The sequence below is a fragment of the Thunnus thynnus genome, chromosome 3 (genome assembly GCF_963924715.1).
Source record: "Thunnus thynnus chromosome 3, fThuThy2.1, whole genome shotgun sequence".
In the NCBI taxonomy this organism is placed as follows: domain Eukaryota; kingdom Metazoa; phylum Chordata; class Actinopteri; order Scombriformes; family Scombridae; genus Thunnus; species Thunnus thynnus.
The window spans coordinates 6,065,452-6,080,771 of NC_089519.1; the positions used below are offsets into that span (position 1 = coordinate 6,065,452).

The window sequence follows — 15,320 nt, forward strand, 5'->3', positions numbered from 1 at the left end:
CTTAACAAAAGGAATTCTAAATCCATCGAGGCAGCGGTAGCATAGCAGCAGTCTTCATATTATCCTCATTTGTGTCCAATTTTGAAATATATTGCTCTTGAAAAATGCTTGTCAGCACTGCTTTTTCCCTACAAATTGCACACCACTCATAGTTTTGGCATCATATTTACCTGAGGTAAAATTCTATCTTAAGGCAACTATATGTGTAATCACAGTTTCTCTTGCATACTGAAATTAGAAATACGTTCTCTCTGTGGGGAAGAGAAAAACTCAGCTGTGTGAGTCATTGAATTCATTTAGCACTTTGTTTCAGACCAGAAACTTGAGACTTCAGTTTGCATGTAAATACAATGAATACAACTATAACATAAGTACATATATTTTATTTATGTAGCACTTTTTAATAAACCAAAAAAGGCTGTAGTGAGATCTCTGCCCCCGACCAAAGATTTTCCTAGTCGACAAGTAGGTGTTAGCTCAAACCGTTAGTCGACTAATCATCGCACATTTATGACATTAATTTAATTATTTATTTTAAATATATTTTTTGGGGGGGATATCAGAAATACAAAACTCCTTCAGAGTGAGACGTCTGTCCTCCCTCCTGCTCTCTGCTGTAAACACACGTAGCTGTTAGCGAGCAGCTGCTCTCATTACTCCCCAGGTCTCAGCGCTAGTTTTTAGCAGAAACTCTCCTGCTCCCTGGTCCTGTTTACACCTGGTATTAACATGTGTCTCCTCATGTGTCTTGAGTGACCACTTGTGATTTCACTTCCCCGCTCTACATGCAAATAAACACGGACATCATTTCCGTTTGCAAAGACCAGATTCGTTAGTTTTTAACTGGTGGGAGGACCAGAGGTCCATGTACCCTTCGTACAAAGCTGTGTTCAACTTGTTTGATAACAGGATAGACAAATATACAATGTATTGTGTGCCTCGTCATGAAAATCAAATGTCCGTCCTATTGATTTGCTGTAGCAACGCATCGGAACATATATGTGTAACAAATATGGAGTTATATGCAGTGATCTCCCCATTGAGAGACGCTGTGCACATTTACGCATGAGGCACAGCAGCATAACTTCACTGAATAACACGCTGACAGGATCGGTCAGGATCTAATGTTAATTAATGTTCTGTGTTCTACACATCCAATAGGTCAGCTGTTACACACACACACAGTCCAGGTTCATAATGTTTGGAGTAAAGCAGCCGTCCTCCTGATAAATTCTGAGTCTGTTATGTCGAACAGCGCAGCAAAACTAAAAACTGTAGTTATTGACTTGACAGGAGAGAGGAAACTATCCAGCAATGTTTAGCTTCTGAAATAGTTTTTTTAGACAGACAAGCGAAAAACAAGTTATTTTCTGGTTTTGGTTTAATTTCTATTCTAATTGTCGATTTGAAGAGGAAAACGGGTTAGAGGTGGATTACGCTTTTTTAATTCATATGAAAAACAAAATAATGCGTTTCTTTATCCCGTTATCAAGTCAAGTCAAATTTATTTATATAGCACATTTCGGCAGGCGTAAACTCAATGTGCTTAAAAAAGTAAAGATCATACATGACAGAAATATATAACATTACATTAACATCACATATATAAAACATAAAATAAGATGTTACATATGTAAAAACATATAAGACAGCATAAAAAAATTAGAAGGTGAGAAGGAATTACAATAGGAGAGCAGGGTAAGAAGGTATTATTATTATCATTGTTAAAAGAAATAATAATAATACTGTTCCTAAAAAGAAGGTTTTACCCATTAACCGAACTAAAAGCTTTGGAAAAAATATATATTTTTAGTCTGCTTTTAAAAGAAGACACTGTCACAACAGATCTGAGTTCATGTGGTAGAGAAATGTGGAAGAGTAGGACCATAATGACTGAAGGCACCATGAGCTGATTTAGTATTTATTCTAGGTATTGTGAGAAGACCTTTATTTGATGATCTCAAGGGTCTGTCTGGTGTGTATTCAGAGAGCATGTCAACAAGGTAGGAGGGAGCTAGGACCCAGGACACATCATGTTTACACTGCAAAATGAATGTGGCAGCATGTGGCTCAGACCACCTGTGAATGTGAGCTGAGTGATTGGATCTCAATGCGTCCTCAATGAGTCTTGGGTGCTTTCACACCTGTACTTAGAGCTGTCCACTTGTGATTGGATCACCCGAGGTGCATGTTAATGCCAGGTGTAAACAGGGGCTCTGACAGCCTGCTCTCAGTGTGACTCTCTCTGGATGGCGGGCAGGATGCTCCGGTCCTGATTCAAAGCAGTGGTCGTCCTCTAGCTCGTCCCCGTATCCGTGTGCTCCGCAGCCTGGCTGTACACGGAGGAGGACCTGCATCAGAAACTTGTCCTCGGCCTGGCTGGTCCAGTTCTTCTCCTCCTGGTGCAGATACTGCATCCAGTATTCCAGCACACGGAGGGCCCTGGCCCAGGTTGTCAAATAATCTACATTATTTGATGGTCTACTTTCAGACTCGACTTAGTTCAACGTCAGCCTCAGGCCTTTGTAAACAGAAACACCAATCTCTATTCAAAATATGGCTATTTATTCATTCCTCATTAATCGGTAGAACAACTTGTAAAGTATCACTTGGTGTGTTTTCTGATTCTGTTTCATCCTCCACTCAGTTCTGAGTGATGGAATGATCCTTGTACTTTTTCTTTTCCTTGTGGAGTTTAAGAGGTTAACTGGGGTAAATATCTTTTTTAAGGTAACTTGTGGGTACTTTGTGTTTCCTTTGCACAATAAGCCTAGCGTACTTGAGATATTTTTGGAGATTCTTGACTGCTATTCTTCCACGTGTAATAAGTCTAGTGAGACTGGATGCTCACCTAAGCAGAAGCACAAATGTGAATGGCTTATGAGGCTAATTAGGATCCCATTAAGCTCACAGTTATTAGGCACTATTACTAGTGTTAGCTTCCAAAGGCTAATGAGGTAGCATACCAGGCCAATTACACTTGTATTTCTAATATGCTTATATATGCATTGTGCGCTTACCCCTGACTTTGACCATTAAAAATGATTACAGGAGGCAGAGTATAAAGTCTGCATGCTGGATAGGTGCATAAAGTTAAAGGAGCGAGAGGACTAAATGGAGGGTTTAGAGATAAAGGTCACACAGTAGTGAGACACAGCACACCTGGGAAGCAGAACAGAGGAGGGCAACTGACCTGATAGTCAGACAGGCTAGCAACTTCATGACCTATAGTGAGTCCAAATCCCTCACTTCCACGTTTTCTGTCTTTTTACTTTACACATAAGCCAGCAGTTGCCACCTTTGCTTCTCCCCTTTCTGTTCTCATCATGGAGCTTTTTTTTTTTTTTTTTTTTTTTTTTCTAACACCAATTATTGCTGCTACAGTATTGTTGGCAACAGAAGCGAATTCAGGTCAGTCACACAGGGGTGAGATGGTTCTCTCCTCTACTTGGAAACTGGAAACGAGGTTGTGACAGTATAGACTTTTTCTTACCACAGTGAAAGGACAGCACAGCAACAATCATTGCATATACATGGACTTAAGTAACCATGTGACCCCAACCTGTCATATAAATGTTTTTTTTTTTGCTATGTACACGGGTAACAGGGTTTCTAATCGGCTTTTTACATTTCATGATATAAAAACTTCAGACTTGGAAAGTAACAGTGGAGCAGATGGATGAAAGGAGAGATAATTACTGAGAGCAATGCTTTGTTGTATTTAAAATAATTCCATCCAAAGTCCTAAAGCTGAAACTAATACAAAGTAATTTATTTGCTGCGACTCACACAAACACACACACACACAAAAGCAGTGTCTTCTGTGTTGATACCATTCTAATAAGCAAACCATGCAGGCTTTACAGGAGAAATCTGGTTACTTATTTTCAGCATGTATACACGTCAGGCATGTCAACGTGTGTATGTCAACCTCAGTGATAAGTGTTTTGATGTTCGTGTCCCCTTTTCCATCTTATGAGCTCACTGTAGTGGTTCTTTTTTTCTTTATCATTCCACAGGGAGGGAAAAAGTTCATATCTTTATAGGCGTACTTTGACAGAAAGCTGTACTTCAAAAAGTCTCAACAGTTGACCGGTGAAAAGCTTTAATTGTGAAGCAGTTGCAGGAATTATTATGTTCGTATCACCAGAAACTTCAGTCACAGTGGAACTTATGAGGAAACCGACACTAACCTGATTGTTGATGAAAATTAGTGGCTTCAAAAATGGTTTTCACTGTAATAAGCCAAACTTCTCAGTGTGCATCAAATTACCACAGCGATAAGGAAATACTCGCCTTCGCACAAAAAAATAATGTTCAATTGTCTCAAGTTTCAGTTCTCTCAAGTTTCAAGTCTCTTTTTTTTTTGAGTTGGATCTAATTATTAAATAGAAGTGGATGGCATAGCATATTAATGTTGTAGTCATCTGGTGTTAGACTGGGCACATTGTGAACTCTGAATTTGTCAGTGTGCTAAATTCCCCTCAAAATTTACTGCATTTCTTTCCTCATCAGTCCTTATTTTGTTCTTTTTAGTCTCCTTGTTGTGTCTCTCCTTTCTCTCTTTTTCACTTTTACAGGGTCATATGCTAATGATATACCCTTTAATCACTCAAAAACCTTTTTAAACACACCCGCTCACCATTACACACACACTATCATAACCTCTGACATCCTTTGACTGAAGTCCTTAAGATTCGTTAATCAAACGGATGTTTTTGTCTTTCTAATTTGATGTGAGATGGAATAAAAAGGACGCGGCTGTAGATCAAGCTGTACTTCTTATTCTGTTTTCTCTGTAGAGCTTAATTACACCTTAAGAACACTCACAGCTGACCCACGTTACTAAAATCACTAAGCAAACAAAATGCAAAATTTGGACTCTATATGGCTCTTTCATCTCCTGATCACACAGCACATTGTTTTGAAGGCGAGCATTCAAGTACAGGCAGATGAACACACACAGTCACAGCAGTAAGTCTGAGCCCAAACATGCAGAGCCTTGTGATTACTCACCCGTGGATAATTTTGCCCGAAGCAGCAAGTTGATAAGTTATTTATTTATTTATTTATTTATTTATTTTTAACTCAAGCCCTCTTCAGAGTAAAAAGGGGACTGAGCTCAAGTAAAGATAATAGGGTGTGGAAAGACTTGATGGTAACATGTCCCCCTACATTATGATGAATTAGATGAAATGTGTCAAAGAGATGAAGGAGCCCTCATATTCATTTAGTCTTCCTTTCAGATTCAACAGAATGACCAACACTTCTCTAGAGTTCAATATCTGTCTTTTCTTACAAGAATCCACTAGTTTTAAGTTTTTACCCTAAAGTTGGTTTTGATTGCTTTGTTCTTTTCTTTAACTAAAGACAGAAATGTATAAACTTGGCTTTACTTTCAGCATGTAGTATTTATAATCCATTACAATAATTACATCTCAAGGAATTAAAATAAATTTCAATTACTTTGTCAGTAGCCACATACCCTACCTCTCCCACCCTAAAATACTCTTTCATACTACTACTACTCATACTAATACTAATAATAATAATAGTACAAGCAAGTTTCAGCTCATTGTTTACCTGTTCAGCCCACAAATTGATCTCTTTGGTTCACTCTCTCAGGTCTCGTAGCGTCGTTCTTGGCCGCAGCAGCACTTTCTTCTAGTTGATTAACTAGTAAAGGCAACATTTCCCGGAGAAAACTCGAAGTTGTTGTTGAAGCGGCAGCCAGAAAGCAGTTGAAACAGTAGCCAAAGTGGAAGTGTTAAAAAAAAGTGCCAGCCGAAGTGCACAAATTGAAAGGAGAAATGTCAGTTGACATGTAAATGGTGAAAGCAGCTGAACTTGCTCCCGGAGAGACAAAAGCAGCCAAAAAAGTCAGTTGCCATGCAATGGATGAAAGCAGCTGAAGCGTCGGTGACAGTGCAAGTGATGAAAACAGTCGAAACCTCACCTAAAGTGGAAGTCGGTGAGGCAGCCAAATCTCCTGCGAAGCCGAGGAGCCAAAGCCCCCATCGAGTCTGATGACGTCAGCTATCCGAAGCCTGAACACCATACGCAACAACACAAATACCAGTCTAAAAACCAGATGAACTGGGCCACAGAAAAACATCTGGCGCTGTATGAAAAAGCCGAACTCTTATAATAAAGTACAAAGAGTGGAGAAATACGTTTTAAATAAAGTGGAAGGCGGGAAGAGGAGCTGGTCCAAAGATTGGCAGAACACCTCAACTTGCTTCATAGACATCTTCATAGATATCAACATGATCCTGTCTAAATATATCTGTTTAGCAGGAAATAGAACATGTGATCTCACCTGTTTTTCCTGGAGGTCTTTTTGAGTGGAATACAGTCATTTTCTTCCTTGTTGCAATGAAATCCTGTTTGAAATAAGAGTTGTTTCTGTAGTACGTAATTTACTTTCTCCCCCCAAGCTGTTTTGTGTCCCAAATCAGGAAATTCACCCCATTTGAGTGGGGTCGAGCTCCTGCATTAGGACAAGAACAGTATGCTCAAGTTATCTTTAGTTTATTGTGACTCATTCCCAGTTTGACAGCTAGGAGTCCAAACTGAACTACATCTTCCCCCTTAGCTCCGCCCCTCACATTAAATATGGGATTATCTCCTCGAGGATTTTTTTCTTTGTTCACACATAGTTTTAGTTTTGACCTGAACTAGAAAAGTTATATGCATCAACTAATTTATACAGGACTGAGATTGGTATATCACATAAAGGAATATTTTGTCATATGTCCCAACCAGGTTTTACAGTAATTTAATCTGGTAAATGTTTATCTATTGCACCAGCAGTAGAGTGATTGCATGGCTTACAGAGGTCTTTACTGTAGTTCCCCGTAGGTGCCTGGTTCAAGGTACGAGGGCCACAGATGTAGCTGTAGAGGAGAGAAAAAGCATCTTTTACTTCCTCGCTATGCAGAGATTTTCCTGCCTATCCCCTCAAGGAATTTGAATTACTTTTTTCAAATCTAGTGATGCGCTTTTTTTTTAATTTTTATCACATTTTCACCTGCTGTTGACTGCTTTAAGCTTACATAAAATCCCCCCAATAAATGTAAATCCTTGAGGAAACTAATTTAACACAGATTTGTTTTTCCTTGCATTTTGCCAGATAATCATGCGCTCTCTATATAACATGCTTTCGGCTATTAAACTGAAAAAAGTAAGGTAATCATTCTGTTTGTTTGTTTGGCTTCATGGCTTGATCCCACTGGGCGCATCTGCGTCGTGTTCCAGCTGTGACGCGGCGGCTGGAGCTGATTGTTGCCACTCTAGTCAATGCTTGTCATCCCACCAGACGTGCCGCACCACGTTTCAGAAGCGTCCCTAAAAGCGGCTTCTCTCTGCTAAACATACACGCCTAGTCTATTCTTGACGGAAGCCACGTTCAGCTGCATGTAGCAGATCTTGAACCGGGCGGGAAGTCAGACACAGGAACGGCATAGAGCATCTGGTCAATTTTGAAAATAAAAAGCCCTTTGCAGACTCCCAATCATATTTCACATCACTACATCAACATTACGTTATAACTGGTGGCACCAGGCCAGGAGTCAACCAGTCCAAGGATATTTGTCACCATGAGGAGAGGAGAGGTTCATCTTGGAAGTGGAAAATGACAAGATTTTATATGACACCGCTGCTGCCATGCCCAGGTCCCCTGGCTTCTTCTCCAGGTATAGAGAGGGGTGGCTCTTTTCTCCCCGGAGCTGCTGGAACAAAACGCTCTGCTTCTCAAATGCTCCCAGTGGGGTATAAAGCCGTGCAGAGGACGGGAACAAAACCGCGTCACAGCAGGGAATGCGACGCAGCCGTGCCAGGCAGAATCAAGGCAAGACGCACTGCACAATGTGTATTGCATTGATCATCTTAAACTACAGCAGGGATAAGGACTTGTGCACATTTGTGCATTGATCAACTTAAAATACCGGTGTGGTATCGACTGGTCGACACTCTAACATCGTATTTGCCCAGTAGCCACTGGTAAAAAAACTAGGAGCAGCTCCCTCTGTTCTTGACTTGATTTGTAGCACCAACCTACAGCTGTATTCAGGTTTAGTCATGTATTACCAGCATAAAATCATGTTATGCATACTTACTATCCCCTATCTACAACAGTAACATCAGCAGCATGTTGGTGTCTTCTCAGCCTCTCGTATCTAGCGGCCTGCCTGCAGAACTTAATTGTTGGTATTTATTTTATAACTACTGTCTTTCTTTACCTTTTCTTACTTCATTGCTCTCTGTCTTTTTGTCTCTTTCTTTTTACTCGCCCAAATCATCCTTTCTACATCCTCCCTTATCCCCTCATTTCCTCCTTTTTTCATTTACTTTATTCTCCTCCCCTCCATATCTTTGCTTTATTGTGGGGAGCAGTATAGTGACCATATGCTCCTCGAGTGCTTGCGTTTCCCCTGTTGTTTTTACAGTAGGATTGGCCGCTTGCCCTTTGTGTCCATCCCTAGTTTTTTATTGGGATGCCTTTATAACAAAATCAAACTGCACTGATGCCCCATAAACTCAATTGGAGTATGTGCTCTCCCCAGAAAAATGATCCCCGCAAAGACAAGGTAAAGAAAAATAAAGGGGAAAGAAAGAAGGGGTGAGGAGAGGTCAAGCAGACTGACTAAACAGTTCAGCCTCGGCACGCTGCTCCTATTCTGTGACTGAAAAAAAATGTACAGTAACTACATTACTCATGGACCCGGTGTATTGATGGTTCAAATGACTGGACCAGCTGTAGTTTGGCTTCTCACACCATATAGTGTATTGTTACATATTCTCCCATATGTTTGAACAGACAAAGCAGGGCTGGAGAAGGTGAATAAGTAATTCTCTCTCTTTCCTCCTCTCACAAACTGTGCAGATATAAATAACCAATGAAAACTGAACTGGGCAAGTTCAGAGACAACTGGAAACAATCCCAGAAATAAATAGATAAATAGATTTAAAAAAGCTGCAATTTTCTGTTAAAACAGTTTATATTAAAAAAACCTTAATTTAGTTTGTGGTCTTAATTCAGTTGTGTTATAATTTGGTGTTCTTCCAAAGAGAATTCAACCCAGCCACCCAGACCTAATGCATATTGTTTTATTATTTTTCACATTTCGCTGAAGCTTCAAAATTAGTCTCATATCTCCTCCTAAGTTGCATTTAAATCATCTGGAAAAAGTTCACTTGATGAAACTTGCAGACACCCTAAACCAACAAACACAAAAGACTTTTCCAGGCGCCGCAGGGAAAGGAAATGACAGAAGATTTAAACCTGCCATGTGGAACTTTTGTCTGCCCCTCCTGGCAATGAGAGTAAGTAGTAATTACCTGGATGTAACTGCGGTTCTACATGCGTGAGCCGGTCCCCGTCGGTACTGTTGTGGCTTTAAAATGTTGGATAAATTGTTTTGAGCGTCACAACCCCCACGAAATGACTCGTTTCACTGTCAGAATATGATCCATTTGGTCCGATAACATTTGTAAAGTTATTTATCCCTCAAGTTAGTGGAGGCTAAACAGGAATTAGCTGGCTTGGCCGAAGGAAGTCTCTGGCTTGCATGCTCCGTGGGCACCCTTCAGCTCTGGCAAACCAGTCATTGCTGGTTGACGTAAAACGCAGCACTACCGGTGCGCCAGCACGGGAATGTCACCACAGACACCGGATTAAAAACTCTGATATCCAGTGAAATACAGAGAGATTTACCTGGTGGGGATACGCTTTATCAGCATTGTGTGAACTTGTTCGGCAAGGGCCCGAATGTAATGGACGTTCATTTATATGTAAAAGAACTCCAGCTTTAAAATGTCACAACATGTGCTTGGAAGGTTTAAAGAGAAGCTGTAATCTGTAGGGGAAAAAATACAAATCTTATTATATTCTATAAGCATCACAGAGAGACACAACTGCTGGCACTAATGGGGAGAAAGATATAAAATAAAATAAAATCACCAGAGGGTGACGGACGGTAAGACGTTGGACAAAGGCGGGTGGGGGGGGGAGTGCATTTTATTTCAAATAATTGTTATTAGGCAGATAAGCTGACAAATCCCCACCCCCCCAACCCCTTCACTGACAAGTCATGGTATTTCTGGGAATCACAGATTATGGGCTGACAAATGTGGAGCTGGCAATATGAAAGCATATTGGTTTGATTTAGTGGAGATGAGAGATGGAAGACAATAACACTGACAGACAAACTGACTCACATAGACAGACACGCTATCAAAATGTTGAGTTGGTGTGTGTGTGTGTGTTTACATCTCACTTGATCAACTGCTTCCTCTTTCCCTCCGTCCTTCTGTTCTCAGGACTTCGCTTATTGCCTCCAGTGTTGTGTGTTTGTGTGTGTGTGTGTGTGGTCTGGTCTGCTAGAGGACAAACAAACTGAGGCAAATAGCAGGTTTGTGTTGTGATTGTTAGTGTGGAAGGGACATTCATATATTTCCTCTCTTCCTCTGCTTATTTTTCTTTCCTTTTCATTGATTCGCTCTCTTCCCGTTTCTACAAATAAATAAATAAACCTCTGAGTAATGGTGATCTTTTCTTCCCTCCTAATTTCTTCTGACCTCCTGGTATCCCTTTGTGTGTGTGTGTGTGTGTATGTTTGTGTCTGTGTGTGTAAGTATTTTGAGTTTTACTCAACACAGAAAGTCCACAAGTCATCATAAGCACACTATGATTACCAGAATTGACTTGCGATACATTTTTTGTTGGTTTTTTGCTTACAAATAACAGTGAACTTCTTTGTGTGTGTGTGTGTGTGTGTGTGTGTGTGTGCGTAGGGGAGGAGGAGTGAGAGAGAGAGAGGGAGAGAGATGAGTCTTTGTGCCTTGTTATACGAAGCCAATTTCCAGTAATCCCCCTTTCAATGGGAGAATTGGAGGAAACTGTATTGGAGTCTGATGGCCAAAGCCGAAACCCATTCACTTTACAATAGACCTCTGTTTAGACCGCTCAGAGCAAGGGATTGTGGATTGAACAAATGCTCTTAGCTTTTCATGTTGGAAGGTTCGCAGATCAAACCCCTGACTGGCTGGGGAAATGTAGGCTGGCCCTATCCAGTGACTACAAGGCACTTAAAGGTACCCTGTGGGGGTTTTCAACACTAATGGCACTGTAGAGCACTTGTTAAAATAAGCATCGCCCCATAAATACGTAGCATACAGAGATTTCTAAGCATTTCATGTCACAGTTAATTGTTACAAACATCCTCACGGCTGGGGGGGACAGTGTGAACCTCCCCTCATCACTGGGCAGAACACATGACAGTGACCACTTCATCATAAAACAACATCCTCAGTACGTCCTGTTTGTCAGATTGCTCAGGAGAGGGAAATAAATAACAGAGTTCAGCCATAACAGTGTTAGCTTCTCTAAAGTGTAGACCACACAGTTTGAACTGATAGGTCAAGGTGATTTGACCAGCTCAGACGTGATGCCCCATGATGAGGTCCCTTCATTTTAAGGGGTCTTCCTGTCCTTCCCAAGTGTGTTGATGTCAATCTTGGGTATACGGTACATTTGCATTTTCTTTGCACACCACAAGTTATTACTATTTGAATTTCAACTTACCGATTTGCTTACCAGCCAATCTGCCGACTAAATAACAAATGAAGTGACTGACTGGGTATCTGAGTGTCTGATCATTTGTCTGGTGATATTTGAGCTGGCTGGTAGAGTGACCGTATGATTGAAGAACCGGCTGGCTGATAAACTAACCGTCTTCAGTCATGCCACCCATAACCTCTTACTGTGTGGTCAGTCCGGCCTCACACTCTATGTGTCATCCTTCTCCCTGTCTCTTATTTTCCTCCTCTTTCATCATTTCCTTTCCTCACTCCGCTTGTTTCAATTCTCCCTCTCAGTTTCTATTTTTTTTCTTTTCCTCCCCATCCGAGTGCTATTTTTCTTTCAGTTCTCCAGTTCTTTTTTTTAATCTCCTCTTGGTCTGTGGATGCTCTGCTAGAGAGAGATCATTTTTCTTTTTAAGTGATTTTATTTATTTAGCCTTTTTATTCTTTATTTAGCCATGATATCCGCTTCTGAAGTCACAGTAGTGACTTTGCATCACAAGAAATGAGGAAACGAGTGGGAGTTACTAAGAAGATTATAGGAAAATGAAAAAGTAAAGAAAAACAGGAGAAAAGAGAATTGAAGATTAAGTAGAAAAATGGACGTAATGATAGAAGAGAATGAGATGAAAAGAGGAAAAGGGGAATTAGAGAGAAATTTAGTCCACAGTTCAGTGCTACCCATAAAGTCTGCCGTCCACCCTGTGACCTATAATGTGTGTGTGTGTGTGTGTGAGGGAGAGAGAGTGGTTATGACATTCATAGACTGAGTAACACAAAATCAGACGGATAAAGCAGGATATCTGCAGACAATCTGTGCATCTTACTCACACACACAAGTACATACACACACATGCGCAAATGCACACTTTAGATGTGATTCATTTCAGTGCCCTCTGTGCTCAGTGGGGTAGAAAATAAATGTTTTTAATGGTCTTAGGCTGTTTGGAGTGCTTATGTGTTGAATATATTTGTGTGTGTAGGTCAGGTAAAGTAGGGAGAGATCACACTGATGTGTAGGAGTCACTTGAAGGTCTAACATAAGGTTTTTAAATAGTTTTGTGCATGAATTACTCCTCGGTAGTGTTTTAACTAGTTTGTAATTTACAGTTATTATTTTGCGTTAATAAAGACAACAATGATTACAGTAAATTCTCAAATAGTGGCCATATTTACCTCATCTGGAGAGTGTTATCAGGCCTTTATTTGAGATGGAATATTGTTATTAAAGACGGGTCTTTTATTTCTAATTCCCTCGGTTTTATAAGGTCAGATAATAAGAAGTTTTCCCGGTCTCTGATCTGCTTTTGTTTGCTGTGTTAATTTGCTGTTGATGCTGTCGCACTCACGAATCAATTCTAACTGGTTCAAGTTTGCATACCAACCGCCATAGCTTAATTCTCTTAATTCTCCTTTGACTGCACAAGTGGATCCTCATTCATTTGGAGACAAAAGGGCTTTTTATTAGACAAAGCATACACAAATATTTTAGTTTTAACACACATTTTTAATGTTGATGATGATACTTGACTAGTCAGTAAAAGATTCCATCATACTTATAAATAGGGTAATAAAATGCCAAAACTAAATAATGATAATAATAGTAATAAAATAGAAGTCTGCAATGTTAGCTTACAATACACACTTACATACTTTTGCCAGCTGCCTTGCTCTCCTTTGTTTTTCAGCACCTTTATCGTCTCATATTTCCCTCACAAGTATCGCTTCTGTATGGATTCAACACGGTTGATTGTGTGCGTTTGTGTGTGCAGAACATGAGTACGGCAGTGCATCATTATTGCCAGTATGATTGGCATCCAGGAATTTCCTTTTTTCGAGCTGAATGCTCATAGGCCATAACTTGGTAGATAAATTACATACAAGAAAAAGCAAAAGTGTACAGAAAGGACTTTGTACTTCCTCCTGTGTGTTTGTATATGTGTTTGTATTGATGTGTTGTATCCCATTTGTTCTGTGTTTCTTAGTGAATCTCCTCCCTCATTATACATGGCCCATTAGCACAGGAGTGTGTGTTGTCTAAAGTGAACAAGAACTACAGCAGAAACACATGTCATGCTACTGGTTGTCTTTTTTTTCCCCCTCTGTGTCCCACTCTTGTTTTTTGTTTGTCTTTGTCAAGCTTGTCTCCAGGAAACTGATTTGAGAGATTTAGTCTCCAGCTCTCGACTGTCTGCAGCCAAGCCTATGACCTGATATGTGTGTATTTGTGTGTGTGTTTGTGTGTGTGTGATTTAGAGAATGAGAGAGAGTTTGTGCCCGATTAGCGGTAGGAGTGAGGAGCAGTGCTAAATTATTTAGCTACCATCTACTTGATCCAATACTAGTGAACTGCTGGGAAAGTAGAAAGATGAAGAGGGAACAAGAGTGGCCAAAGATGTCATCATCATGCGTCACCCTTTGAAACTGGTGTAAATGGATTGTGGACTGTGAAGAACAGGCGTGTTTCTTAAAAGAGTACAACCACAAACCATTAATTTGAGCTTTTCGGAGCTGCTTAGAACGGAGTTATTATATCGGGGTTAATTGTATTACTGCTAATAGTGAACTATGAGGAGACTGGTTTAATCAAGCCAGAGCATTAAATGAATATCAGACTGCAATGCTCTTTGAGTCATAAAAATAAACAAGATATACCCTCTATTACACATTCCCATTAACAGTAAGTTTGTTGCTTAAGGAAATGGGTTAAGAAAGGGAAGACATTTTTATCAGTGTTTCTGTATGTGTTAAACTTGGAAAGATGCTGAGATGGGGACAAACATCTCGGATGAAAAATGCATGACAAACCTTCAGCACAGATTCAGCACAGTCTAATTCACAGAGAAATGCTTTACGGTGTAAAGTGAAAAATGCTTCCCGAACAGATTTTTTTTGCTGTACTGTTTGCCGGACCAGATTTAATCAACAGCAGACTCCTACAGTTCACACACAAACACAACAAGAAAGAAATACCCAAAAAATGTGGCTTTTCTGTGAATACATACACATACACACAGTTAGACTGCCAAGTCAGAGCTCCTTTTCTGGAAATTATCACCAGGTTTGTTGTATTCCATATTCTTTGTTTGCATACCATCAGTCTGTACAGGCCTAGAGTCAAAATTTAGATCTTGGAACTCGCATCCAGCAACACCTTGCCATATATCAGCCTTGGACTTTCAAAGCAGCCAGTATATACACTAAGGCTTCTGGCAGGTGAAGGGATTTTTCGAATGTCATCAGATTTTAGAGATGTTGTCTGTTTTAAGGCAAGAAAAGTCAAGGAGTTTGATATCTGTTGGGGAAGAACAGAAGAGAGCACAAATGGGAAATGTTATTAAAATGTACCAGAATGTCTTTGCAACTTCTGTATACTTCATGTATTTTTTTTACTTTATGGTACATGCATTTGTTCCGTGTTTGGTCAGTGTTTTGGTCAGTGCCATTTCTTAACATTGTTGGACTCACAGGAATAATTATCCTGCTTGAATCTGAAAGTCGTAATGGAATGTGTTTCACTCTTTGCCCTTCTCCTTGTCTGTGTGTCCAGAACCTGCTGTCAGAGAAGGTCGACCAGATGATGGAGTGGTCCTCTCGGCGTTCGGTCGTCCGGATGAATGGGGACAAGTTCCGTCGCTTCGTCAAGGCTCCACCCAGGAACTACTCTGTCATCGTCATGTTCACAGCTCTGCAACCTCAAAGGCAGTGTTCTGTCTGTAGGTATGTATACGTACACA

At 40.3% G+C, this 15,320-nt stretch overlaps 1 protein-coding gene across 1 annotated transcript in view; it reads left to right on the forward strand.

Annotated features, from left to right (window-relative positions):
* tusc3 (tumor suppressor candidate 3) overlaps positions 1-15,320 on the forward strand; it is a 90,157-nt gene that overhangs the window by 19,461 nt on the left and 55,376 nt on the right. The window contains exon 2 of the mRNA XM_067582445.1: positions 15,134-15,303. Coding sequence (XP_067438546.1) covers positions 15,134-15,303 — 170 coding nt within the window. The remainder of the gene's footprint in view (positions 1-15,133; positions 15,304-15,320) is intronic.